Source organism: Peromyscus leucopus, chromosome 3, assembly GCF_004664715.2.
Source record: "Peromyscus leucopus breed LL Stock chromosome 3, UCI_PerLeu_2.1, whole genome shotgun sequence".
Lineage (NCBI taxonomy): Eukaryota > Metazoa > Chordata > Mammalia > Rodentia > Cricetidae > Peromyscus > Peromyscus leucopus.
In genome coordinates, this window is record NC_051065.1 from 54,118,583 (window position 1) to 54,144,924 (window position 26,342).

General features: G+C 42.5%; 2 protein-coding genes across 2 annotated transcripts in view; one reads left to right on the top strand and one right to left on the bottom strand.

The window, feature by feature from the left end:
* Exoc4 (exocyst complex component 4) overlaps positions 1 to 26,342 on the bottom strand; it is a 754,883-nt gene that overhangs the window by 21,393 nt on the left and 707,148 nt on the right. The gene's annotated exons all lie outside the window — the stretch shown is intronic.
* LOC119087599 (10 kDa heat shock protein, mitochondrial-like) lies at positions 3,778 to 4,673 on the top strand. The gene has a single exon (XM_037203669.1). It carries the CDS (start codon positions 3,861 to 3,863, stop codon positions 4,245 to 4,247), a length of 387 nt encoding a protein of 128 aa, XP_037059564.1. The 5' UTR covers positions 3,778 to 3,860; the 3' UTR covers positions 4,248 to 4,673.

A 26,342-nucleotide genomic window follows, 5' to 3' on the forward strand; every position in this document is an offset into this window, starting at 1 on the left:
TGCATGTAAATGCTTATAAGCCCATCTAATCTTTTTGTGTCTCTGTATGTCTGTGCATTCCTATGTGCAAGTTTGTGTGTATATGTGTATACATGTAGGCCAGAAGACAACCTTCAGTGCCTTTTTTTTTTTTTTTTTGAGACAAATTCTCTTGATTGTCTGGAAATTTCCAGCTATCCTCAGGGACACACCTGTCTCTATCTTCTTGACTCTACCATTATAAGAAAAGTCCATCATGCCAGCATTTTTACATAGGCTTTGGGATCGAATTTCAGTCCCTATGCTTGCAAAGCAAGCACTTTATTAACTAAATGATCTCCCAGGCCCATCTTCCTACCTGTTATCTAGGTCTTATGTTGTGCACTCTTCTATTTCTGATTAGTCTGGATTTTTATCTAGACCAGAAGGAAGCAGAAGGGGGTAAACATATAGGTTGGGCAGATCTTACCCAGCAAGCTAAGGCCAGAACATGGGACAATGGAACAAAGACACTTGCATGTGTCTTTACACATGTGTGCTCAGTGCTTGGAGTCTGCTGGGTGCAACCATCGTGTCTCTCGGCACCCTCATATGTAGACCCAGTGAAGCCCTAGGAAGATTCTGTTTCACCCACAACCATGAAAGGTCATGGAAGAGCTCCTAGATACTGTGGAAGAGAAGATGCAGACAGGGCTCTGCCTGTGCTCCACCTGTCTGCTAAGTGTGGCCTTCACACGGCCACCTTGGGAGTGAGGGTCTGCAGAGCATGGAGTACAGTGGACAAACCCAGGGCAGGGAACAGGAAGTCTGTCACACAGGTGAGTGTCAGCTACAAGGCCAAGATCTGGAAAGAGATGCCAAGTCAGAAGGCGCTCAGAGAGAATAAAATTAACACAGCACCAATGATTTCTCAAAGATATTAACTTATCCACATGACTTAGCTTGGTACCTTAGGGCAATTTAAAGGATATAAAACAAACCAGAGGGGCCAATAGCTCTTAATACCTGACTATACACAGGGGTTCTCAAAGAGAAGGCATATAGACAGAGGTGCCCAGAGTATTGGTACAACATTTGGGGAAATATTTTTATTCTGTACTCCCTAAAACATCCCTGGAACTAATAAAAGATTAAAACTTTTGTCATGTTCACTAGGTCTTTCCATGGGAGAAGTCCCAGGCTTAAGCCCATTAGGTTGCACGTTAACATCCTAAATCTGCCCTGTGGAAGTTCGGGGGCCAGTTTGCCTCGTCTCTGCTGGATACCAACAGTCCTCACCTGCCAGGGGGGCTAATCCCTCTTCAATCTATACTGTGACTGCTTAGCGAGGGAACATCTATCTGCCCCACTGTATAGCTGTGGAAGGGAGGTAAAGGAGACCTACCAACCTGCACCGAATCCCATCCCTACCAGACCTTTTAAGGGCAGACAGAGGAGAGAGGGGCATCTCTTCATTCTGAGCGTTTAGAGAAGAATCCCCTTGATTCTGAATCAGAGGAAACCTGAGCCTGTAAGTCAGGACACCCTGTTCTGTTCTGCTGTGGTGCTTTGTTCTACAGACAGGATGTAGAGCTTCTTCTCATCCGAAGACGTGCAGCGAAGAGACCAGGACAATGAGTTTCGGGACCAGGAATGCTCCGGAAGAAGGATGGGGCAATCCACTTCTGAACTGTGCCTGAATGTTAGTGGCAATATTCATAAAGCTTTGGGTACCAGAGCTGCAGGGGGGGTGCTCAGTCTCACAGCCTTGGTGGGGTGAGAAGAATGCAGAAACCAATGCAAGCCCTCTTCTCTACTAACAGATGGGAGTAACTAAGATGCTAACTTGAACTCCTCTGCACCTCTCTGCCAGGAGAAAATGCTAGAGAATCAATGATTATTGAATTAGAATCTTACAACATATTTTATCCACCATCTCACACCTTTTGATCATCTGATTTCTTTTTATAATTCAAAGTGTTTCAGTGAAGAAATAAAGTTGCCCTGATCTCCTTCTGGGAGGAAGCCATCCCACCAAAGCACCTTCAGTGGGGCTCAGCAGGATCCAGCTCAGGGCACACAGTGAGAGCAGCCTGCTCTTTGATTGAGAAACATACTCAAAAGCATGGCTATCGTCTCCCTTTGGTCTTTATCCTTTCTGCTTTTCATCTCTCTTCTTGTTGCTATATCCACGCTTCAATGAGAGTTAAATTCCTTTGCCTTGCCCCTAATCTGACTCACTTTCCAATAATATCAGCCTTCTATAAAGAATATAAAAACTAGGGAACCGAGGGCTAGGTATCCCCTGCATATTACAATAAGAAGGAGACTGGACAGTGAATCACCTCCTCTTTGTATATGTACTGTTTTCTTAAAAATATTTTAAAAATTTTATTTTATGAGTGTTTTACCTGCATGTATGTCTGTGCGCCATGCTTGTACAGTGCTCATGGTGGCCAGAAGAGGGCGACATATCCCTTGGAACTGGAGTTACAGACTGTTTTTGCCACTCTCTGGATGCTGAGAATAGAATCTGGGTCCTTTGGAAGAGTACCCAGTGCTCTTAAACACAGAGCCATCTCTCCAGCCCACTGGGCTGCTTTCTATTGCAGTTGTGATCCTCACAATTTGCCTAGAGTATAAATCGGGTACCTCCAAGCTATGGAGAAGGGGTACAACATTAAAAGCGTAGGGAATGTTTGTGGTTATGCAGCTGCTAGCACATTCAGGGGCCTGGGCCAACCACCAGCCCTGTGAAGACAAAATAAGAATCTATCTCTATAGCATAAAATTGATAGATTACAGAAAGAGATGAAAGATCCTTTAACATATATGACTTATATACAGATAATTACTCCAAGAAAAATATTCACTCAGAAGTTCTGAGGATCTTGAGCTGACACATTATTAACCTGTATTTCAAGGGGGGATTTTTGAACAAAGAAACTAGACACTGGCCAAGTCCTCTTGATTCTGATTTAGTTCCATAATTGAGTACGAGGCTAACACAGAAAACAACGTTTTGGACAGATCTGCAGGCACAAGCACTAATCAGGTTAAGGAGCATGAGATTAATAGGTAACTTGTGTAGACTTAATAGTCATGCTGAGGTAGACAGACATTGCTGTTCCCAGGGACTTCCCACCTAATCCAGTCTACTGAGGATTGGCTTTGAGAAGGCATCTTCCATTTCTGCTCGCAAATAGACTGGGATGTGCATGTGATCAAAATTTGACCTGCAAGAGTCATGAGAAATCAGCCGACGGACTGTTAGAAAGTGTTTCCCTGTTGGCAAAAATAAAACACAGAAAAGGAAACACTCATCTTCCATGAGATTTTTTTTTTGACACTGGGGTGTTCATGAGCTAACCTCAGACTACAGAGGAAGCTTCTGGGATGAAGCCCTTCCAGAAGGAGGAAGAGCAGAGAGATGGCATGACCCTGGTTCCTTAATGACATCAACAGGACAATGAATAGCAGACCTTCAAGCCAGACTACCTTGGGACTTTAAATTACAGGAGAGGCAATCTCCTTTTGAAATGCACATTTTAGTCAGGTGTGGTGGTATGTTACTGTAGGCACAGGCACAAGACTGAAGTAGGCTTGCAGTACAGCACCTGAGCACAGGAGGGTGAGCGCAGCTTGGGCAACACAGTGAGACCGCCTGGGAAAAGTTTCAAGTCAGGGTTTCTGCTATATGCAGTCAAAAGCATCCTAACAGGGGCTGGAGAGGTGTAGAGGATCTTGATTTGATTACCAGCACCTACATGGTGACTTACAACCACTTGTTATTCTAGTCCCAGAGGATCTGATACTTTTTCTGGTCTTTGAGGGCTCTCTTTACTCATGGTGCACAGATATACATGCAGGCAAATCACACATTCACATAAAATAAAAATAAAATGAAGACGTGTCCCCCCCAGCTGGCCCGGCAGGACTCTCCTTGCAGCGGCAGCCGTGGGTGCAGAGTCCGAGCTGCGGCGGCACGAGTCATGGCTGGACAGGCTTTCATAAAGTTTCTCCTGCTCTTTGACAGAGTATTGGTTGAAAGGAGTGCCGCCGAAACCATGACCAAAGGTGGTATCATGCTTCCGGAAAAGTCTCAAGGAAAAGTATTGCATGCGACAATAGTGGCTGTGGGATCAGGCGCCAAAGGCAAGCGTGGAGAGATTGAGCCAGTCAGTGTGAAAGTCGGAGACAAAGTTCTTCTCCCAGCCAAAGTAGTTCTAGATGACAAGGATTACTTCTTATTTAGAGACGGTGACATTCTTGGAAAGTATGTGGACTGAAATCACTGTTGCAATGATGTCACATGAAGCTGCCCATTCCGCTGACGGTCTGAACTATTCATCACGTAAATAATTTCCATGCCTCCCTTTTATAATAAACTGATAACGGCCCCCCCAAAAAAAATAAAAAATAAAAAAAATGAAAAAAACAATGTAAAGAAAGCATCTTAGCAGATGAGAAAGATCTGTCTCGGCCATGACACTGAGCTTTTCAAACACTTCATAGATCTAGAGATTATGGCATTCAAAAGTTTTGATAACTTGGAATTCTGTTGACATGAGCCACAATTGCTTCTGGCAGCACTGATCTACTCCTGAGAGAATGTTGGGCTTCTAAGACACTCCATTTGGAAGTTGGTCATCTTCTTGGCACAAGATGGCCTGCTGGGCAAAGAACTGCCCTTGCCTCAACTGCTGACAGTATACACGCTGTCCTTTCCAGATGAGCAGGACACAAGGAAAAGCAACTGCTGGACCTTGCCAAGGCAGGGTAAGATGGTCTCTCAAAATTCCTGCTTCTGAAAACTGTCTGTCAGATATTGTAGGCCTGTAGCCAAAAATGGATGCCCTAATGCTGCTGAGGAACATTAGGTGACTGTCCAGGCTGCCAGCTGTCTCTGTCAATTCTTGCAATTTTCAGAAGTTTCTTGCTTGCACTTCCTGTTTACTTAGGTAATATTATTTTCCTTCTCAGGTATCTGATGGGGTTGAAGACTAGATAGTTACAGTTATAAACCTCTCATATCTTAGATAAGAATATTTTAGATACTAAAGTTAGAATCTTCAGGATAGGACAGCTATTGGAGTAATCTTGGTAATTTGCCATTTACCTGTGATCTGGACATTCTGGACATTTAGCATGTCTTTCTTATTTGATGTTGTTATTGTTGGTTGTAGTTCCATTTTTATTATGTTATTACCCTTTGTTTTTCCTGGACAATATTTGATAATCATTCTTATTGTATATAGTTTGCATTAGCTTTAGAATCTTCTAATTTAGAGAAAAGGGGGAAATGTAGTGGTATTTGATCCGCCCATGACCTTGGGCTATATGGCTTAAAGGAGGCAGTGCTTCTTGCCATTGTAAACAACCTCTTATGCCTTGTACATGTCTCGCATGCCTTGTCTGTATGAGGATTCATGAAAAACAAAAGGACTGGTGTCACCATGTACATACATACATACTGGCTAGTGCTGCAAGGTACAGACAGGGTAAGTGTTGCATTCCTCCATGGCCAGACACAATCCCCAAGCCTCTCAAAGACAATCATTTCAAAAATTTGTTTTGTATGAATTGAGTTTTCCTTTGAATATCTCCAATCTACTTTTCTTTTTCTTACATGACTTATACTTATCATGCCTTGCTTGTCTGTGGCCCTTAGCAATATTATTTACTTTGCCGAGTCTTCCCCTCCCCAGAAACCTTTCTTTTCCACCTTGGATGGGTTTATCTCTGAGTTGCTTCATGGCTCTTCTCTCACTGCTTCCTGGGGAGGGATCCCATGTTTCTCACCTCTATTTCCTTTTTCTTTAGGCTTCCTTCTTTGCTTTGCTTGAACACACTTTTGATTCTTAGTTCCCTAGGAGAGGAACATGAGAGGCTTCCCAGCTCCTTCTACTTTGGGAAGGGCCTGTCCTGGCCCAGAATAGGCTGCTGTGCTGAACAGGTCCAGGGTCAACGATGATTCTTCCTCAGAGCTGAAGACCGCTCCATTATCTCCTGGCACTTGGCACTTCTCAGTCACAACACTGATGATACCTGACCTTTTTTGTGCCTTCTGGGGGCTTGTAGTAGTTTGTTTTTACTTCTGGCATTCTGAAATTTCAGAGGCCAGTTTCCAGCCACAGCTCCAGGCAACAAAAGATCCTTAATATGAAGCCTTGCAACCTTTTTCATGTTTAGAAGGCATTTTTACTGTTTTCTAGGAATTTCACCTTACTTTCATTTTCTGTCATTCTTTACTGGGATTCCAAATTGTTGGCTCCTGGTCCTCTAACTAAGTACAGGGAAGGTTCATGTGCCTAAAAAGCCCCTGGACCAAGATGTTCTTGTGCTTGGAAGCATGATGTGAGTGATGTAAAAGGTGCCAACAGGTAGGGTTCTCTGGGAGAACAGATGGGATCTGAACTGTCTGGCCATTTTTTCTTCAGTCTTGGATTAGAAAGGTTTTATTCTGGAGCACTGACCTACCTATCAGAAGTCTGGATGCGCTTTGTGTTTCTTAACTTGGATCTTTCAGAATAAATTTTCCAACACGTGGGAGGGGAGGAAAACAGCACTACAGCTTTCCATTGACTTCCATTTTCAGTTTCTTCCCACTCTCACTGTCTTCCTTTTTGCCTGTTGATGATGAGCCTTGAACTTTCTGCACACTTCCTCTACTACTCCATCCACTAACAGCATCACCTGGCGGTATCTTTGGTTCACTAGTAAACACTTGTGGACTCACTCCTTTTTGGTTCTCTGTAAAGTCTGCCATACTGTACCTACCATTAATTTAGGTCTCATGGGCATCATTAAAGTGAAAAGTGTCAAAGGTGTGAGACACTGTTACCAACTCCTCCCCCCTCCAAGACAGTGTCTCACTATGTAGCTCTGGCTGCCCTGGAACTCGTTCTGTAGACCAGGCTAGCCTAGAACTCACATAGATTCACCGGCCTCTGACTCCCAAGTGCTGGGTTAAAGGTGTGCGCCACCATGCCAGCTGTCACATAACTCCAGATTGGCACTAACTTTCCCAGTGGTCAAGGAGAAGAGAACACTGCTTCCCTGTGGTACCTAAGTGGGCACACTGGGAGGAGGAGAAAGAGGCCATTAAAGTTATACAGAATAGCTTTTCATCTCAGAAACCAATAAAGACACTGTTGGGATCTGCTATGGTAGCTCCTAGACATGCAGGATTCTGTAAGTCCCAAGGTGCAGCCTCATTGAGAGCCACCAGCCTGCACAGGGAGCAAGGTGACTACAACAGTCCTTCCATCAAAAGGCTGGCCAGCTCAGGCTAGGCTGGTCTCGGCTGACAACATTGCTGGGAAGGTGATAACGAACCGTGCCAGGAAAGGGTGTCAGATGGCTCTGAGCCTGGCAGGGTGACAACATCTGCACCTTGATGTGGCATGGAGAGGTGCCAGTCAGTCCCATTAGCAGCAGGAGGATGGTGGCAGGGGCAACAGCTTGTATGTGATGGTGATGACAGCCACAAACAGTGAGATCAGGCTGGAAGCCACAGATACTGAGACACAGCCACTGGACGTGACAGCAGCTGCAGCCACAGGAGAAAGTGCTGACAGACACAGGCAACAGACACCTAATGCCTTGATGTAATAAAGCAAAATTGCTTCCTTTCTATACATAGGATAGTGCTTTCCAGGTGATGTGGTTATTGGAGGGGACTTCAGCAAGTTTAAAGGATGCTCTCAAGGAACTGTTTTCTGATCTCAAAGCCAGAAGACCTTTAAAAAGCCTTTGTTTCCATCTCTGTATCACCAATCCCTAATCCTACCTCTGAGAGAGTTAACTTGTCTCCAGGAAAGTCAGTGTTTGTACTGGGATGTGCTCTTTGTTATCATCAGGTGGCAATAAAGAGTCATAATTCATATTCCCAGATAGTTGTGGTTACTAGGGGAATCACATACGGAACATTTCATAGCATGCCTATATATTTACTACTGACTCATTAAGATGACCACAAGATTCAGCAGCACACGAAAACACAACACAAATCATTGCAAACAGAAAACAAAGGAATTCTGCCACACTTCTTTAGCTGCTCAAACTCGATGGATCTATTCATATAGGGAGAATTCCTCCATTTGCAAAGAAGTTTCCCTGTTCTGATGTAAGACAGTCTTCCAGCTCCTTGGAGCTGTCTGTCAAGACTCTGAACTGGCAACAGCTGCCCCACTTTCTAGCCCAGGGTACTCTTCCTTTAGCTGTAAGTTGTTCCATCTTAATTAGCTCCAAACCAATTCTAACAACAGTACCAACCTTACCAGGGTTATGGAAAGGATCACCTCATTTCCAGACTCTGTCTGCCTCGCCTCAACCACAAAAGTACGTGCTCCCCCACTCCGACTCCACGGTGGGAGGGGGAGAGAACAGTTCCTTGCCACTTCCACTTCTGTCCCTCGAATTTTCCCAGGTAAACAGCTTTATTGAGATAACAGTCTCCTAACACACAACCCCCCATCTCAGGTGTCCAATTCACCAGTGGGTTACATATTAAAGTATGTGGAATCAATGCCACAGGGAACTTTACATTTTTATTTTCCTAAAAAGAAATCCCGTATCTGTATCCTTCAGCTCCCACCATCCTGCCTCCATTTCCTAACCACCCTATGCAAACACTAGTTTACTTTCTGCCTTTTACAGTTTTTTTTTTATTCTGGTCTTTTTACAATTGGAGACATGTAGTCTTTTTTATTCACTTAGAATATAATATTTCATAATTCCTCCATGTACATACAGAATCTATTGGTATGTCAACTTTATCATACCCATGTACTATTGTGACGTATAGCTACACCACATTGTAAAGTCTACTTACCATGGGTGGACATAAGGATTGTTTTCACATTTTGGTTGCTGTGAAGAATGCAGCTCTCAGCGTTGGTACAGATGTTTCTAATGGAAATATGCTTTCATTCTCTTGGGTACATGGCTGGGAGTGAGCTCTATTTGATCCACTTTATTCTTAGGAATCTACACTGCTCACATCACTGCTTACTGTGCTCATATTACTGTGGACAAGCAGGGACCATATATTTGTCTCTCTAACTCCAAGAATACAGTGAATTTTGTGTACTTTCAATAGACAGTTATATGAATGGAATGATTGACCCCTAGCTGACCTGTTCTATGCACCCCAATAAGTGAATTCTCCAGGAATTGCTTCAGATGTTGAAATAATTGACATAACTTGGTTATACTTGGCTCTGTTTATTATGCAAATTTGTGTTAAGACATTCCTAATGGTAGGTGGTCCCCAGGATGTAAAAGCCTGAACAAAGGCAAATTCAACAGGCTCTACAAGTGAGGGAGAGGCTGACTGCACAGCAAAGAACACACTTTATACAGTGGTGTTACACTCTCTCTTCACAGAAAATGATTACCCAGTTGATGAACACCTTGATCTAGGCAATGTCTTTCTCTTAGTGTAGTAACAAAACTACTGTGTGTGTCCTGTGGCCTTAGGTCTGCTTCCGTCTAGTCCCCCCTAAGCCATCTGAAACACTGATAAAGGATCTCAAGACCTCCTGTCTATACATTAGATTGACCAACATAGAATCATCTTTTGTGACAGTCAAAGGTCTAGATTAGACCAGGGAGAAAGTAAGAATTTGCAGATAAAGCTCAGCTCTTCTTTGAACTGATCAGAGATACACAGATTCTCTCTTTATCTTGGCATTTAAAGGGGACATTCCTACATTATGATAATAAAATCTAGAACTCAGGACCAGAACCTGTTCACCCTGGGAAGGAATCATCACTGGAGACAGGAGACAAGTACTAGGTTACATCTGCCAAGATAAGTGATGACACTCATGCTCTCATGGGCCACACCTTCTGAATCAAGCCACTTTCTACCCAGGCTAATTTAAGAGCTCCATGCTAAGCTCATGATTTGACTTTATTGTCCTGAAAAGGAATTCTTTTCTATGATTTCTTATCTTCATAGAATCACAGTTTTTATATTTGTTTTGACTTACAGTTTAGTAGAATTTAGATAGTAATTAACTGTACTACAGTTTCAATGTTAATTTCCTTAGGGGGAAAAAGATTCAAATTGATGTAGGCAGAGCAGATATTTATAGCTGAGAGAGAACAGGGCCATTCCAATATCAAAAGCTAAGAAAACTAACAACCTGCCTACATTTGCTTAGTAACAAGAACAGGGGTACGTGTAGAGAGAGAGAGTAAATAGAACTCATAATTATTACCATGCAGGATGACTTTTTGATTGTACGAACGCAAACTAGTCTAGTACTAGGGAAGGCTCACATGATGGTTGGTGGTTACTGTGACATTCCTAGGAACTTGTGGTGTTTAATCTTCATTATCAACTTGCCTGGATTTACAGTTACTGAGGAGGCACACTTCTGGTTGTCTATGAGGGCATTCCTTCAAGGAAGAAAGAGCCATCTGGTGAAGGCTGGACTGATTAACTGAGGCTTTCTCTGAGGACCTAATGTATAGAGAAGAAACACTGCTCTGTCTCTAAGACCAGGGATATGCTTGGCAGAGCTGGTAATGGCCTTGGACCAGGGCCTTGGTGGAGCTGTGGATTCAGATCCTGAGAACCCAACTTGTCCTACCATACAGGGCTATGGTAATCAGTCCCAAGGCTGCTGTGTGCTCAGTCTACAATGCTCTTGAGATACCATGTTTCCCTTATGCAACACTGTTAAAGTAACTTCCCACTAACTTAGCTCTACTGTATGATAGTTTCTGCTGACTTTGTCCTATTTCTCCCCTGGAAATAGGATATAAGATGATGTACATCTTAATAAGCTTGCCTGGCATAAGATATAGCTTACATAAGACTTGCTGATCCCAAACTTATCTATCTTTTTACCTTTCTGATATCCTGGTTCTCTCTCTCAGGACCCTGTCACTAATGAATGACTTGCTAGTCTAGGTCACCACCCTGAATGTTGGGAGTACCAACCCATGCACTGACGTCCCAGATTGAATAAGAGGGGGAAAGGAACTAGTGGCTACACCAGTTTGCACTCCCACCAGCAGTGAATAAACACTCCCCTTTTCCCACATCCATGTCTACATCTATTGCCATCTGTTTCTTTGATCTTGGCCATTCTGACTGATGTAAGATGAAATTTCAGAGTAGCTTTAATTTGCATTTTCCTAATGGCTAAAAATATTGAACATTGTTTTAAGTCTCCCTCAACCATTTGTCTTTCTTCTTTTGAGAACCCTGTTTAGATCCATGCCTTATTTTTAAATTAGGATGTTTGTTTTCTTGGTGTTTAGTGTTTTGAGTTCTTTGTATACTGTTGATACTAGTCCCCTGTCAGGTGTATGGCTGGTACAGATTTTCTCTCTTTCTGTAATTTGCCTCTTTACTTGAATTATGTTTCCTTTGTTGTACAGAAGGTTTTCAGTTTCATGTGGTCCCATTTGTCAATTGTTGGACTTAATGCCTGTGCTACAGGGTCCTTTTCAGAAAGTCTTTGCCATGTCTATATGGTGAAGCATACATGGTCTCTATTTTCTCCTCTATCAGATTTGGGGGATCAGGTCTTATGTCAAGGCCCTTGATCTATTTGGAATTGAGTTTTGTGCAGGGTGAGAGATGAGGGTCTAGTTCATTCTTCTATATGTAGCTTGCAGTTTGGTCAGCTCCATTTAGTAAAGATGCTGTCTCCAGTGTGTATTTTTGGCTTCTTTGTCAAAAACCTGGTGGCCATAGGTGGGTGGACATAAAATTGGACCTCAATTCTAGTCCATTGATCAATATGTCTGTTTTTATGTCAGCACCATGCTATTTTTATATTTTATATTACAGCTCTGTAGTATAAAACCAGGGGTGGTGAAAATTCCAATAGTTCTTTTATCATTCTGGGTTGTCTGGCTATTCTGTTTTTGTTTGTTTGTTTTTGTGTGTGTGTTTCTAAATGGAATTTAAGATTTTTTTTCAACTTCATGGTAGGAATAACTCACACCAGAGTTCCCCTGCCACAGCAAGGAAAATAATCCTCACTGAAAAGGGACAAACTAAGGAGCTGGAGAGATGGCTCAGCAGTTAAGAGCACTGGCTGCTCTTCTGGGAAACCTATGTTCAATTCCCAGCACCCACATGGCTGCTTGTAACCATCTGTAACTCCAGACCCAGAGGATCTAGCACCCTCTTCTGGCCTTTACAGGTACCAGGCATGTATGTGGTACACAAACATATATGCAGGGGTAAACACTCCCCCCACCCCCCCCCCACATAAACAAATGAATGAATGAATAAATAAATCAATAAGTTAAATTTTTTAAAAAGAGACAAACTATTCCTAAGCCATGAAGAAAAAATGCCCTGGAAGAAAGAGAAACTACAGAACTTACTGTACTGGAATAAATTCAGTACAAAATAAAGGCAGGCATCCTGGGGGGAAAAGATCTTTTGGCAGAGAAGAAGAAAGAAAGGGGAGGAAGAAGGGAGACGAGGGGAGGGAGGAGAGGGGAGCTTGTCATTTACTCCCTTAACTCAGGAGAGGTGTTAACTGAGTTCACATTCCTGGCAGCCTTCAGCTTCACAGGAGGATGTAACACAGCAAAGCATTATTTCTGGTAATTTAAGTATATGTTGTTAGTCAAAGTGACAGAGGACAAAAAAATGAATATACTTTTGAAAAAGGCTTTTCTGTGACAGCAATCACCTCAAACACTTCATTTTTGTATGGGCCTCTCAAACCCTGCAACACTCATTTGTCACAGTCAGGGTTAATTTTATGTTTCTTGGACTGAATCTGAAACAATACTGTGTAACACACCACAATCGACCAACTCTTGATTTTCTTACATGTCTACCTAGAGTTAGGAAGGCAGATAAAGAAACCCCCAAATTACACTTAGTAAATTCTATTTTAATGGCATTAGGAGAAAGCTCTCCTCGCAGTGCATACTATGAAAAGACAGGCTTTTGTTGTGTGTGCATAGGTAGCAGTCAGGGCCCAATGTTGTAGAGAAGGTCTTGCTGAAAGGATCCCAGGAAACTCATACTACCAACATTTCCTCTGACTATTTTATCTTCCTTCCTTTTCAGTCTTAACTTTCAAAGTACATGTCCCTGAATTACTTCAATCCACTCTGAATAATGTACCCAGCAATCTCTTTCTTTCCATAAAAATGCCTTTGTGAGCTGTCCCCAACCCTCAGGGGCAAGCTGCCCCGCCTCCCATACCCTCATCTCTCATCACACAGGGTGGGGGGGGGGGAGGAAGAACTGACCCTGATGGCGTGGCCTAGGGGAGCTGGCTCCAGCCCTCACTGAGGGGGACAGCCCTGGTGGCCTAGAGTTGGCTCACCCTAACATCTACTCTATCTAGGACCTGCTGGAGCTTGTGAAGGGACTGGTCCTGTGGAACCATAACTGCAGGATCTCCATGACTTGGGGAGACTGTGGGATATCCGAGAGGAGTCTCAGTGAGAAGCCAGTGATGATGGTGTACTAGAAACCAGATGGTGTACCTTGAACCAGACCAGTGACTCAGTGCAATGAACATTTTCAAGTAAAGCTGACTGGACAAAGGGTGTGTGTGACACACCACGGCTCCCAAAGCCACCAGAACAAATGAAGAGTGCAGAGGTGGGAAAGATGGAGGAGCGAAGAGGGTTTTTTGTCTTGTTTTTGTTGTTTGTTTTGGTTCGGTTTGATTTTTTTAATCAAAAATTCTAAGAGGGGGACTACACGTGGGAGAGGAGGAGATGGAGGGACCAGGAGGTGGGCTGCATGGTATGAAATTCCCAAAGATTCAATAAAGAAACTGTAAGATAAAAAAAAGAAAAATGGGGGCTGGAGAGATGGCTCAGAGGTTAAGAGCACTGACTACTCTTCCAGAGGTCCTGAGTTCAATTCCCAGCACCCACATGGTGGCTCACAATCATCTGTAATGAGACCTGGTGCCCTCTTCTATGTACATAATAAATAAATAAATCTTTAAAAAAAAAAAAAAAGAAAAATGCCTCTCTATGATGTGACTGATTGGAAGTGTCCATTTTCTTTGGCACTTTGTAAAGTCAAGTCTGTGCTTTATGCCATTTCCTGATTGAACTACATCCATGCAGTAAACTCCTACTGGGTGGAGCTTCCTGTCTCCTTCCTGGGTGTCCAGCTGTCCCCTCTTGTTTGGGTGACTAAACCTTATCTTCAGAGCATGTCCTATGAGGTTCAGGCTAGACTTACAGATCTCCACATCTGATGTGGATAGGAACTTAGTCCCATCACAGTGCACAACCCTCCTGATTCTAGCAACTTGTTCATAAATTGACACATAGAGGAAAAAGAATTTGCTCTATCCCTTTGGAAGAGAGAAGGTAACTATTTGAGTTCCAGCTATGCATGTTATATGCATTTCAGGTACTATTTTGCCACCACGGGGAGACAGGGTTTGAGGTACAGATAAGTAGATTCAAATAAATGCAAGCGCTGCTGGAAGAAAAGGAGTCTAGCTGATACAGTTGGAATCCTGGGATAAAAGCAAGGCTAAAACCAACTACTTCTTGTAAGTCTGTTGCATGATTCAGTACATTTCCCCCCATTTTGGCTTAAGGGACTTTGAATTAGGTTTCTATTCCATGAAACTGAAAGAGTCTTGACAAAGACATTGGGTAGGTCTCACTGTATCAGGCTGAGCTAGGGTATCTAACCTGGAGCCCATCTAAAGATAGACCCTAACAAGTCACTCCTCCCACCATTATGCCTTCATTTAATCCCCTCTATGAAAAACCTGGCGAGCTCTATGACTTGCTTGGATATGGTGGAAATGATTCTATGCAGGTAGTGGGTCCAGGCCTCATAAAGGCTTGGTAGTTTCTGTTTCATGTGTTCAGAGCCCCACATTGTCATGTGTGTGATACCCTAATAGAGAAATGACATGTGAAAGCTACATGGAGAAGGGGGCATTTTGAGAAATGTAAAGGGAGTGGGGACCTAAGGATTCTGCATCCCTGCTGAGCCTGGAACTCTAGCTAGCCCCAGCAAGTCACCATACATGTGAGGCAAGCCACTCCAGACTTTTTAGTTCTACTGCTGTGTGATGATATTGTGTTCCCCAATATATCGTGCACCCTAATAAATTTATCTGGGGTCAGAGAACAGAACAGCCACTAGACAGACATAGAGGCCAGAAAATGGTGACACTCGCACCTTTAATCCTAGCATTCTGGGGCAGAGATACATCTGGATCTCTGTGAGTTCAAAGCCACACTGGAAACAGCCAGGCATGGTGGCACACGCCTTTAATCCCAGGAAGTGATGGCAGAAATCAGAAAGGTATATAAGGAATGAGGACCAGGAACTAGACCTGGTTAAGCTTTTAGGCTTTGAGCAGCACAGTTCAGCTGAGATCCATTTGGATGAGGACCCAAAAGCTTCTAGTCTGAGGAAACAGGATCAGCTGAGGAACTGGCAAGGTGAGGAAGCTGTGGCTTGTTCTGTTTCTCTGATCTTCCAGTGTTCACCCCAATAACTGGCCTTGGGTTTGGTTTTATTAATAAGACTATTTAAGATCATGCTACACTGCTGTCAGACTACAGCCATTTGAGAGGCCAAGGCTGTCTACAGAAGAAGCTTATGGTTGAGCCTCAGTGACCACTGTTTCTAAAGAATCAATGCTGGGGGTTGCTGTAGGTACCGAGTAATGGAGTGATCTATTACATTGAAATAGACAACAGGAATAAATGTGTAGATTGAATAATTAAGTTTTGGTTGGATAGTCAACCTTTATGGATACAATTCAGTTCATTTTGCTCTTAAAAAAAAGAAAATTTTGATAGTTATTTTTAAGGGTATTATTTAATTGACCAAGATAAAGAAAAAGAATAGGATCAAAGCTTTAATGGCAATGCATGATACTGATAGACTGGCTTTTTCTGTGTCTGTATATGTATATATGTATGTTATAGTCAGGGTCTTCAATTAGAGAAGGGATTATTGAAAGGACTTTGGGCAACTCATAGTTCCAAGAGAATGGGACTTAGGGAGTGAGCAGGAATAAATCAATTCAGGCAGCAGCTAGAATCAAGTCACTTCAAAACTCTTCTTCAGAGACGCTGCTACAAAGGGGGTGCCATGTCTTGCTCTGCTCCAGCAGAGCCGGATGTTGGCATCCCACAGCCATGGCTGCTGACACCACCAGTTAACCAAAAGTTGCTCATTATCACATTGTCTCCAGTGGCTCTTTACAGCCCTGTGCTCTGAGGCCCCAGCTCCATGACCAGAGTTTGCAGTAGGTGCACTCAATTGGTCTAGACTGGCTTCCACATAGGGTCCAGGCCTTGATTTCTGGGTTTTTATGATGGAAGGCAAACTTTGCCTCTTTCTAAACTCAGGAACTAAGGAACTTTCTAAACAGATTTAGAAACTAGATAGCCAAAATATGACAATTGTCTATCATATGTAGCATTTTTCCTTTAAAAAGGACTTGGTTTACTATTGATATAACTAGAAGACATAGCTCCGTGTGATTTAGACTAAACACTCTAGTGTCTTCAGGACTCTCAGCTGTCATCATTACTACCATAGGCTAGTTTACTGATCCTTTGGGAATTGCTCTTGGTGGCAGCCTCACTCTCTTCAGACTGCCTGGCTCAGTTTCCTCCCTGACTTGGACACTGTCTAATGCTGCTGCAGTGTCAGGTCCTTTGGGGTCTCACACCCTTTCATGTCTCATTTGATCCATCAATGAAGGCGATCACTTCAAGACTGGACTTAGGTATTAGGTTACAGTCCTTCCTCATAATCTTTTGAATGTGTTTTGTTTGCCCCTGCATTACTATTTTTCTCATTGCAGGGGCAGATACATGACAAAGCCATTTAGAGAGGGTTGGTTTTGACTCACCGTTTGAGGGTACGGTCCACCATGGTGGGGATGGAATGGTGACGGAAGTGTGAGGTAGCTTTTGGCTCACCGTTTGAGGGTACGGTCCACCATGGTGGGGAAGGGATGGTGACAGAAGTGTGAGGTGGCTTTTGGCTCACCGTTTGAAGGGTACGGTCCACCATGGTGGGGATGGGATGGTGACGGAAGTGTGAGGTGGCTTTTGGCTCACCGTTTGAGGGTACGGTCCACCATGGTGTGGAAGGGACGGTGACAGAAGTGTGAGGTGGCTGGTTATATTGCCCCCATAGTGAAGGGGAAAGAACGTGAGTACTGGTGTGCGTGGGTTCTCCCTTTTAGCCAGTCTGTGGAATGGTGCTGCCTATATTCAGAGGAGCTCTTCCCTTCTTAGTTAACCCTCTTTTGAAATGATCTCACTGACATTTCCAAAGGTTTCTCTCCAAGATAACTCTAAAACCTGTCAAGTTCACCATCACTATTCACCATTACATCCTCCTAACCACTGTCTCCTCCCAGTTTCTCTCAGGGATGAGAAAAGGCTACGACATGCCTCCCTTAAGCACTAGGACTGCCCCATCACCACTGTTTAATGGAGTCAGAAAAAGCACCAGGGCTGTGGTATATCTCTTGAGATACAGTCCATTACCATATGCCATATAACATGACAAAGCTGCAGACAGGTCTGTCAGTGAACCATGGTCCTGCCATCTACCACTAGTGAAGATCCTTCACCATGCTTTCAGAGATTTGACTTGTCCACGTGCAAAAAGAAAATGCTAACCCCTAAGCATGCAAGGTTAGTGCAGACTTCACTGAGATGATACATGTAAATCACATAAGTAGGGTGCCTTACACAAAGTATCTGCTTAATCCATGCTATCATTAATAGAACTGCAGTAACAAAATATCAAATACTTATTTTAAGTAATCTATTGTTACAACCCAGGCTTACAGAGAACTTGAAATGCTATGACAGAGGTATAGAATTACTCTATAATGTAGCATGAAAGGAAAGGGGGATATACTGCTTATGCTGGAATATCATGCTGATTCACCACTGACAGAATACAGTCAACTCTACTTAATGATTCAACTATCTCCATGTAGTTGTGCCCTTCTTTGATGACAGAGGTATTCTCAACTCAAGGAAAACCATCACATACTCCAAATATCACTGCAGTGAAGAGGTACTACAGTCCAGTCAGCGTGATTTGATTTTCATGTTTGGTTCTGATTATATATAATAATTCAAAGAATGATTAGTAGTATTAGAAAGGGAAGTAAACTTACCTATTTCAAGAAATGGTCTAGGAGACAAGGCAAACTTCTGAAGTTAGGACTTAGCAATCACTGCTCAGGAATGGATAGCACAGATTAGACACAACAGGAAAGCATAATGTTAAGTTCCATTGAGAAGACATGTGGATATGAACAGCTCATATTGTTGGGGGTTGGTCAATTTTCGTGCAAGCAGCAGGATGCTGCCATGTGCTGATGCATTATGTTGGCTAGTGTGAACCATGACACATCTGCCTGGTGAGGTCCCCTAAGAACAATTGGCAAAAGGAATCTTTCTCTCTTTGCCCAGGTGAGCAAACAGAGAGGCCAGTATTTTCCAAGCTGATTTGTACGGGTCCTACTAGAAAGAAGGGGCCTGAAGAAAGGAGCTGCAACAACTGTTGGAAAACCATATTACTTTTCATTTAAAAAGGGGGAAGAATGAGTCCAGGCTGTGGCTTAAGAGCCCACTACTTCAGCACATTGCCTCTGGTGAAAAGCAGCCCTAGACTCCAGAGAACCAATTCACCCGTCTGCACAGCACAAGGTAAATATCGGAGGCTCATTAGGGGAGCTGGCCAATAGTTGCTAGCCAATAGCTACACAGCTTTTAACTAAGGCAATCAGCTCCCTGGCAGACATATGCTTCTCTTGTTCAAATGCTATTTATGTGTCATTATCATTTCAATACTCATGTCCCTGGAGAACTAAGAAAACCAAGAAATGGAAAAAAAAATCCAAATTTCTGAAAAAAAATTTCCTATACCCCATAATTAAAGTTAACAAAAGAAAACAGACAGACTGCCACATCCATTGAGCAGAGAGAAGCTGAGAGGCTTCAAATGACTGATTTACCACAGCAAGTAATGCCTTTATGTTTTTCACAAACATTTGAAACCTATTATTACTTTCCCAGCAGCACACATCAACAGAAGACTGTCACCTAAGGGAGGAATGGGAACTGGGCTGTAATTAATTTCTGGTCGAATATATCATGAAGCCTTTAATGTTGTCAATAAAAGGCTCTAGCCACTAAAAATCCCCAGCCTCTCCCTCCTCCCCCATTGCCAATACCTCCAAAATATTTAATCAGCTTCTCGGTGAAACAGATTGCCTAAAGGAGAATGGCATCTCAGAATGAGTGCTCAGGGCTGCTGAAAAGTTGGGGCCATTGATCCTTCCTCCCGATTCCGGGTATCAGGAGAGGGAAGTCAATCAAGTGCTGGCCTCTCCTACCCCCACTTGGGTTTCTTTTATTTCACTCCATCTGCAGTGGAGCAAAAGAGAAGGCGCAGTTCTTTGGAGGAATCTGAACATGCAGATGCCAAGCAACAGAAATCATTACAGCAGCAACTGAAGCCTGTGTCTTTAAAGGTTAGAACACAAAGATTAAGAGTGCCTCTGGGGGAAAAAGTGCAATGGCTGATCTGAATAAAACCTTTCCATCAACTGGAAAAGCACAGCACAGCAGATGAAGAGCTTCGGTGGATGTGACATTTATGTTTTGAGTACCCACATGTTTACTTTGTCAATTACTGTTTGGAGCCTACTAAGACCTTTAGAGGTCATGCACAGGCACTAGCTGGCTTCTGCTGCATCTGTCTTGCTCTTACACTGGTATGGTAAGCAAATGCTACACCTATGATTTTGACTATGGAAAGACATGGGCCTATATGACTCCCTTCCTTCCTTCCTTCCTTCCTTCCTTCCTTCCTTCCTTCCTTCCTTCCTTCCTTCCTTCCTTCCTTCCTTCCTTCCTTCCTCCCTTCCCTCCCTCCCTCCTTCCTCCTCCCTCCCTCCCTCCCTCCCTTCGTTCCCACACACATTAGCTAGAGGGCCAGTGCACCTCTCAGAAGTCTTCAATTTCTTTATGGAAACAGATTGGAGTAGACTGCTTTTCTTCGATAACCTCTATCAAGAACTAGAGGCGGAAGTGGAGCACCAGCCCTCTGAATCCCATCTCAGGTGTATCATGTGACAGTTGATCTTCTCGTCAAAATCATTTTATAGATGGGAGAACTTCAGCCAAAGGGTGGAGACCACTCACTCAAGTTCCTATAGTGATTAAGGGCTAAGTTTGCTAGTCATCCACTAGACAAGTGAAACAGACACAACTTTTCTTGTGACAGAGTTATGTCCCCAGGAATCAACTGCAAGTTGCAAATACTAAGATGCAAATGCATTTACTATAAAACCAATGGCTTATAATAGTTCACTTAGCCTAGCCAGGTTTACCTGTGCTCACAACATTTCTTATATTCATCTCCAGTTGGGCAGAATCACAACATAACATCTCTGTTCTTCAATAGCGCTATGCACCTCAGGTACATTACTGAGTATTTTACTCAAAGTGAAAAACAGAACTGTTGAATCTAACAAGCCCTGGGTGCAATCCTGAGTACCAACCTGTCCTTCTAAATAGAAGAAAAATAGAAATTCTGGGTAGATATACCTTCTCACCATCACAAAGTTGTAAAATCTAAGTAAAGCCATTATTGGTTGGAGGTTTTACCCAACTCCAAAGTTCCAAGAACACACTCTGACTGTCTTAATTTCTGCACATAGAAGCAAAAGATAATAATTTGACTATCATGTAGGCTAGTTTTAAGGATGATTTAACTTAATCCAAATTAGGACTTTTAGTAATTTTGACTTTCTTTGCCTGTAGTAGTGGAGGGAGGGGAAGGAAGAAGAGGGAGGGAGAGTGACTGCGAAGGAGAACATGAGCAAATCTTAAACAAGAATAAGAGGATGGGCTTTGACAGTAGGATAGTGTATGGATCTCAAAAGATGTGAGGTCAGGTCAGTATTTCTCTTGGACTGTTCAGGAATGGCCCACATGAGGATCTCCTGGGAAACTGTCAAGCTGCATATATTTGCCTAGGTAAACTCTCAGCCATCTACTTAGAATTTTTAGGGATAGAGTCAAAAGACTTCCCATGTAAAGCAGTATCCCCTCTCTTGCCTTTGGGAACCACTTGTAAAGCTGCCTGTTGTCTTAGCAGTGCAGGTTTTGCATCTGGGAGCAAAGCTAGACTTTGCCAGGAAATGGGTGACCAAGTGTTGGCTCTACTTTGTGCTATGGCTCTAAGGCATGGTCTAGGGCAGTGAGCAAGTGCTACTCCATGACAGGCATTTGAGAAGCCAATCTAGGAAGGCTGAGCAAAACTAACCCTAGAACACAGTCCAGAGTAGGAGGAAACTGCAGAACTCTCTTTAAATTGTTAAGTAAAGCTATTTAAAATATCAGTATAATTTCTACCTGCATTCTAAGTACTCAGCCTTATATCCACGGATAAATGTAGTTCTCATGTCTTATCAACCGTTTCTTTTTGCAGCCCAGGGAAACCATTACAGTACACCATAACTGGTCAAAATGCAAAGAAGAAATGATGATGGGGTGCCCAGCCCTAGTGGATACATCTATACTACAACCCCAACAAAGGCTCAGGAAATATCATGGAAGAGGAGGCAGAAATATATATGGGCCAGAGGACCAGGGTGTCTGCTGGGAGACTGTCTTCTCTAAAGGACAGGAAAGCTGCACTGTTAACATATCAACAATATGGAGCCTAAGCAAGACCTAAACATCATTTGATATGTGATGTGGATGGGGGAAATATCACAAGGGTCCTACTCCAAGATGAAGAGCTATAGGCAATTAGTGACTGCTGACATGGGAAGCATTAGTCTTCCCCAGGGATCAGCATCTGGGCATCTAACACCAAGTAGTCAGCTTCAAAAATATATACCTATGAGCAACATCAAATGGACTCAAGATGGTTACATTTAAACACATTTATATCTCTATATATGTAACAGGAATATTAATAAAAATATATAGCCAGCAGAACTCCATAAAAATGAATGGTGGGAAAATATAACTAGAAAAAAAATAAAGAAAAAGAGTATATTTGTGTGTTAATACTCTAATTGAAAAATGATGCTATATAAAACAGAAACCCGATGTTTACCAAAATGATAGCCTTAACTTCACATGGGTAAGAGTGTATTGAAGTCCAGTGACCTAAGTGTTATCCGATATCTATTATTACATGAACTGGGAATTTACTTAATCTCTTAAGCGGTTCCCTTTTTTGTCTACAAAATGTGATAGTAACAGCTACACACACACACAATCTCAAAGAACCCATGTGGAGAAAGCATTCACTACAGTACATATACCAAGCCCAGTCATATAACAGTAACAATAAGTACCCTCACTTTACCACAGTAGCATAGCTTCATTATCATACATGAAAGCAACAAATTTAGCCTTGAAGATAAGTTACACCAAACCCATTTGTCTTTTAGGAGCTGCCCTTGTTTTAGAGCAGTTTATTCCCACAGGTCTATAAGATTAGGTATAAACATTATTTCTTGGCAACCTATTTGTATTTATTGATGGGTGCTCTCTGAAACAAATGTAAATTCAGGTATACTAAAATATTTTCAAACCCAGAACATGTTTATAAATACTTTCAATTTATGTGAGCTTTTTTAAAGAAGAGAAAATAAATTACATAATAAGCTGTAGACATCCAGAAACTAAAACTAAATATAATCCTGGTGACAAGAACTTCATGATTATATAAGGAGGGAGAATATGCTAATAAAATGAGAGTAATAAAATATTAAAAAATACAGGAAAAAGTGAAAGTCAAGCACATAAAACATTAATTTCAGAACACAGAAAAGTAGAAAAAGTTAGATTACAAACAGAGAGAATACTATGGGCAGGCACATTATGGAAGACTTGAGAGCAAAGCTGTTTTGTTCCCCCATGGCTAGGTGCTTCCTTTCAGCATCTGGGTTTGATCTTTCCAGATCAGGAAAGGGGGGAAGCAAAGAGGGAGGGAGGGATGCAGTGTGTGTCTGTAGTTAGTCTACAGAACAACCTTTGGCCTCATTCCTCAGGTGTCATCCAACTTCTTTTTGAGAAAAACTTAGCCTCAGGGATCTGTCTCCACCTCCTCAATGCTGGGATTACAAGTGTGGCCACCACACTTAGCTATTTTTATATGTGTTCTGGGGACTGAGCTCAGGCCTTTTACACCCTAAATCACTTTACTGAATGAGCTGTCTCCTTGGTCTGTGCTTCTGAGTTTCAAGCATGTAAATTTCAACACTACATCTTTAGAAAAAGAGGAAGGGGTCAGCTTCCAGCTTTTTAGTAAGAATTCTACTGGAGTTAATACATGATCCTGGACCGGTGTAACTCAGCTTTCCTGGAAGAAACACGGTCTCACTGGGAGGGTTAGCTTAGTTTCTTAAGCGCGGAGATCACAGAAGCACTGGCAGACAGAAGTGGCATAACCTGATGAGGTTGTCTTGGACAAGTTGCTTCTACTCCTTGAGATCTTCACTGTGTAATAAGGACATCTGCCATCTCTGCTCATCTCTGAGCAGTGCCAGTGCCAGAAAAGAAGCTACAAAGGAAGACTGTCGCTGCCAGGAATCTTGAGGAACCCCAAGCACTAAACTGACTGTAGGTTATCAGGACAAGAACAGATAATTTAAGGAAATCTTATTTAATCAAGGCCTTCACATCTATGAGAACTCAGACATTAATTACCGACAGGTATTTTTCTGGTAAGATTCTGAGTTCTCATTGTTCTCTGGTGAGGAATGCTCACCTGCATTCAAAGAGCCCCAATTAAACGATTAATTAGAGACCAGTTAGTTGCTGCAATGTATGGAATCTACTTTAAGTATAATAAACTTAGAGAGGCTAGATCAGAAAAAAATAATATAGGCAGAATGGGGTCAAAAGGAGGTTAAAGTCAAGAAAAGTATAACATTATTTAAATATACTTAAAGAGGATCCTCAAGAAAACACTCTCAGCAATCAAATTCTACACATTTTTGTTTTATTACTGAATTTTATTTATAGATGCCTTTCTTTACACTAGGCAGTAAAAGCAATAAAACTCATCACTTAGCAGTTTTCCCTCCTGCTAAGGAGTCAGGGCTAGCTTTTTATCACTACTGAATTAAAGCAACTTCTAAGAACTTCTGGAGGTCATCGTTATGAAGAGAATTTGGCAGAAGACTAGCTTCTCTTATTCGATCACAAACCCAAACTGCCAACGGCCAATGAAGCACTGAAGGGGGACTTGCCAAAGAGGCTGGAGTTGGGAAGGAAGATAGGACTGTCGGAAGGATACAACTGCTTAAAAAATGACTGGTGAAAAGGATGACGAGAATATTATGTTTCTTTCTCTTCTGGCCAAGCAAAGAGAACAGGGTCTGCAAGGGGAGGCAGTCACACTGTTTTCAGCCCCATCACTGAAGTCCCTTCAGGAGCAGAGCCTTTCAGATCACAGGTCTGTTCTGATGGTGTTTCCAGTAGGTGGCAGCATGTCATTGCTAATTCTCTAGCATGTTATGCCCTGGTCACTCCAGATAGGAAAACTTAACAACCTTCCTGCAAAAACCCACAGTAATGTCCCCCTGTAACAGGCCTGTAGAAAATACACGGACATAACAGCCCCCATTCAACATTCCCAGCCATGCCAGAGATCATTCCAGGACTTAGCAGGTACAAAGGTCAAGGACAGGGCAATGTCCCATTTAGTTTCTGGGCTGCCTCCTAACTCACTCTGTTACCTTGAGGAAGAATCTGGGTAGGAGACCTCACAGAGGATGTGGAGGACTTAGAAAGAGATACCACTTGCCTTCACTGGGCGGGAGGAGGCTCTGCCCACTGATGGAAAGTAGCCGTCTAGGTAGGCAGTAGCAAGGCTGTGTGCTTTGTTGGCTTTTTACATCATCCTCTTCCTGCCTCGTCCTGTGGACCCCACCTTTCCTCCCCGCTCCTGCAGCTCCTTCCTTCCCATGCCCTTTTCGGTCAGGTCTTCCAGATGACTGCTCTCTCTTGTTTCTCTTCTCTAAGAGCTTTGGACGGCTCATGCTTCCCCAGGTCTGTTTGTCTAATCCCACCCTGTCTGCTAAGCTCGTCTCACAGCATTTTACATATGTTGGCACTGAGGACCCTTCCCACATCAAGGCCAGTCCTCCCATTGTGCCTTCTCTTACTTGCTGATGCTGTGTCCATGTCAGACTCTCCAGGGTCACCCTTGAACACTATTCTCTGCCTTCACTATTCTCCGATTCCTTAAGTCCAGCTAGCTGTTTAACTCCTTCACACTTGCCATATCTGTTTTCATTCCAGCCAGCTCCGAGCCTATTCATCACGACTTTTCCACTGAGGACATTTACCTAGTGTAAGTCCTGGTGTGATGTCTTGCCTTTGGAATTCCCATTCTACTGGGTAGACAAGCTACGGACAAGCAGATACAAAATACGTTAGGTTTAGAAGAAGAAATTAATTAGGGCAAGGGAAATGATGGGTATGTTTTGAGTTGTGGGCAAGAAAGTGGAATCCATAGCCTACCCAAACGAGATCTCATTTCCCCCAAGTCTCATCTTTCACTGTCCCTCACTTCCTGACTGTGCCTCTTTGCCCAACTCTGGATAATTCTACTTAGTATTAAAATTAAGCATCACTTCCTTATAAATTCTTCATTGATTGTTCACCTCTCAGGATGATTAGGGAAATGCAAAAATGCATAGGACATTTCCTGACAAAGTTCTCTATTAATGTGAGTATAAAACCTGAGCTACTCATTTTCTATGTCAAATCATTTGGGACTTTAAAAGCTTTAAAGCTCAACATTAAGAAAAAAAACTTATTGCAATATTATTCAGCTAGCGTACAATTTCCATATTTGAAGTCTAGAGTTCAAGATCATTTAACATATTCGTAGGGTTGTACAACTGCCTGTAGAATCCATTTTAGAACATGTTAGTCATTCCTGAAGAAATCCACATTTTCATTTTCTCACAACCTCCAAACACTGACTGCTAGCTTGCAGATTTGCCTATTTTGGATGTTTCACATAGTCACACACAATGCAGCCATTCATGACCAACTTCTTTAATTTGGCCTCATATTTAAAGGTTCATCATGTATTATGTTTCTGTATTTCATCTCATTTTATGACCAAATAATATCTATTTTATGGACTCACATTTCATTTATCCATCAGTTAATTATCGATATCATTACTATAAAATTTGGGTAGAAATTTCTGAGTACATGTATTTTTCATTTCTCGTGTGTAGAATTGTTGAGTCATATAAAAAACCTTTTGAAAAAGGATAAACTGTTTTTCAAAGCTACTGTACCTTTTATTTTCCCAATAGCACAAATGAAGATCCTAGTTTCTCTATATCCTTGTCAACACT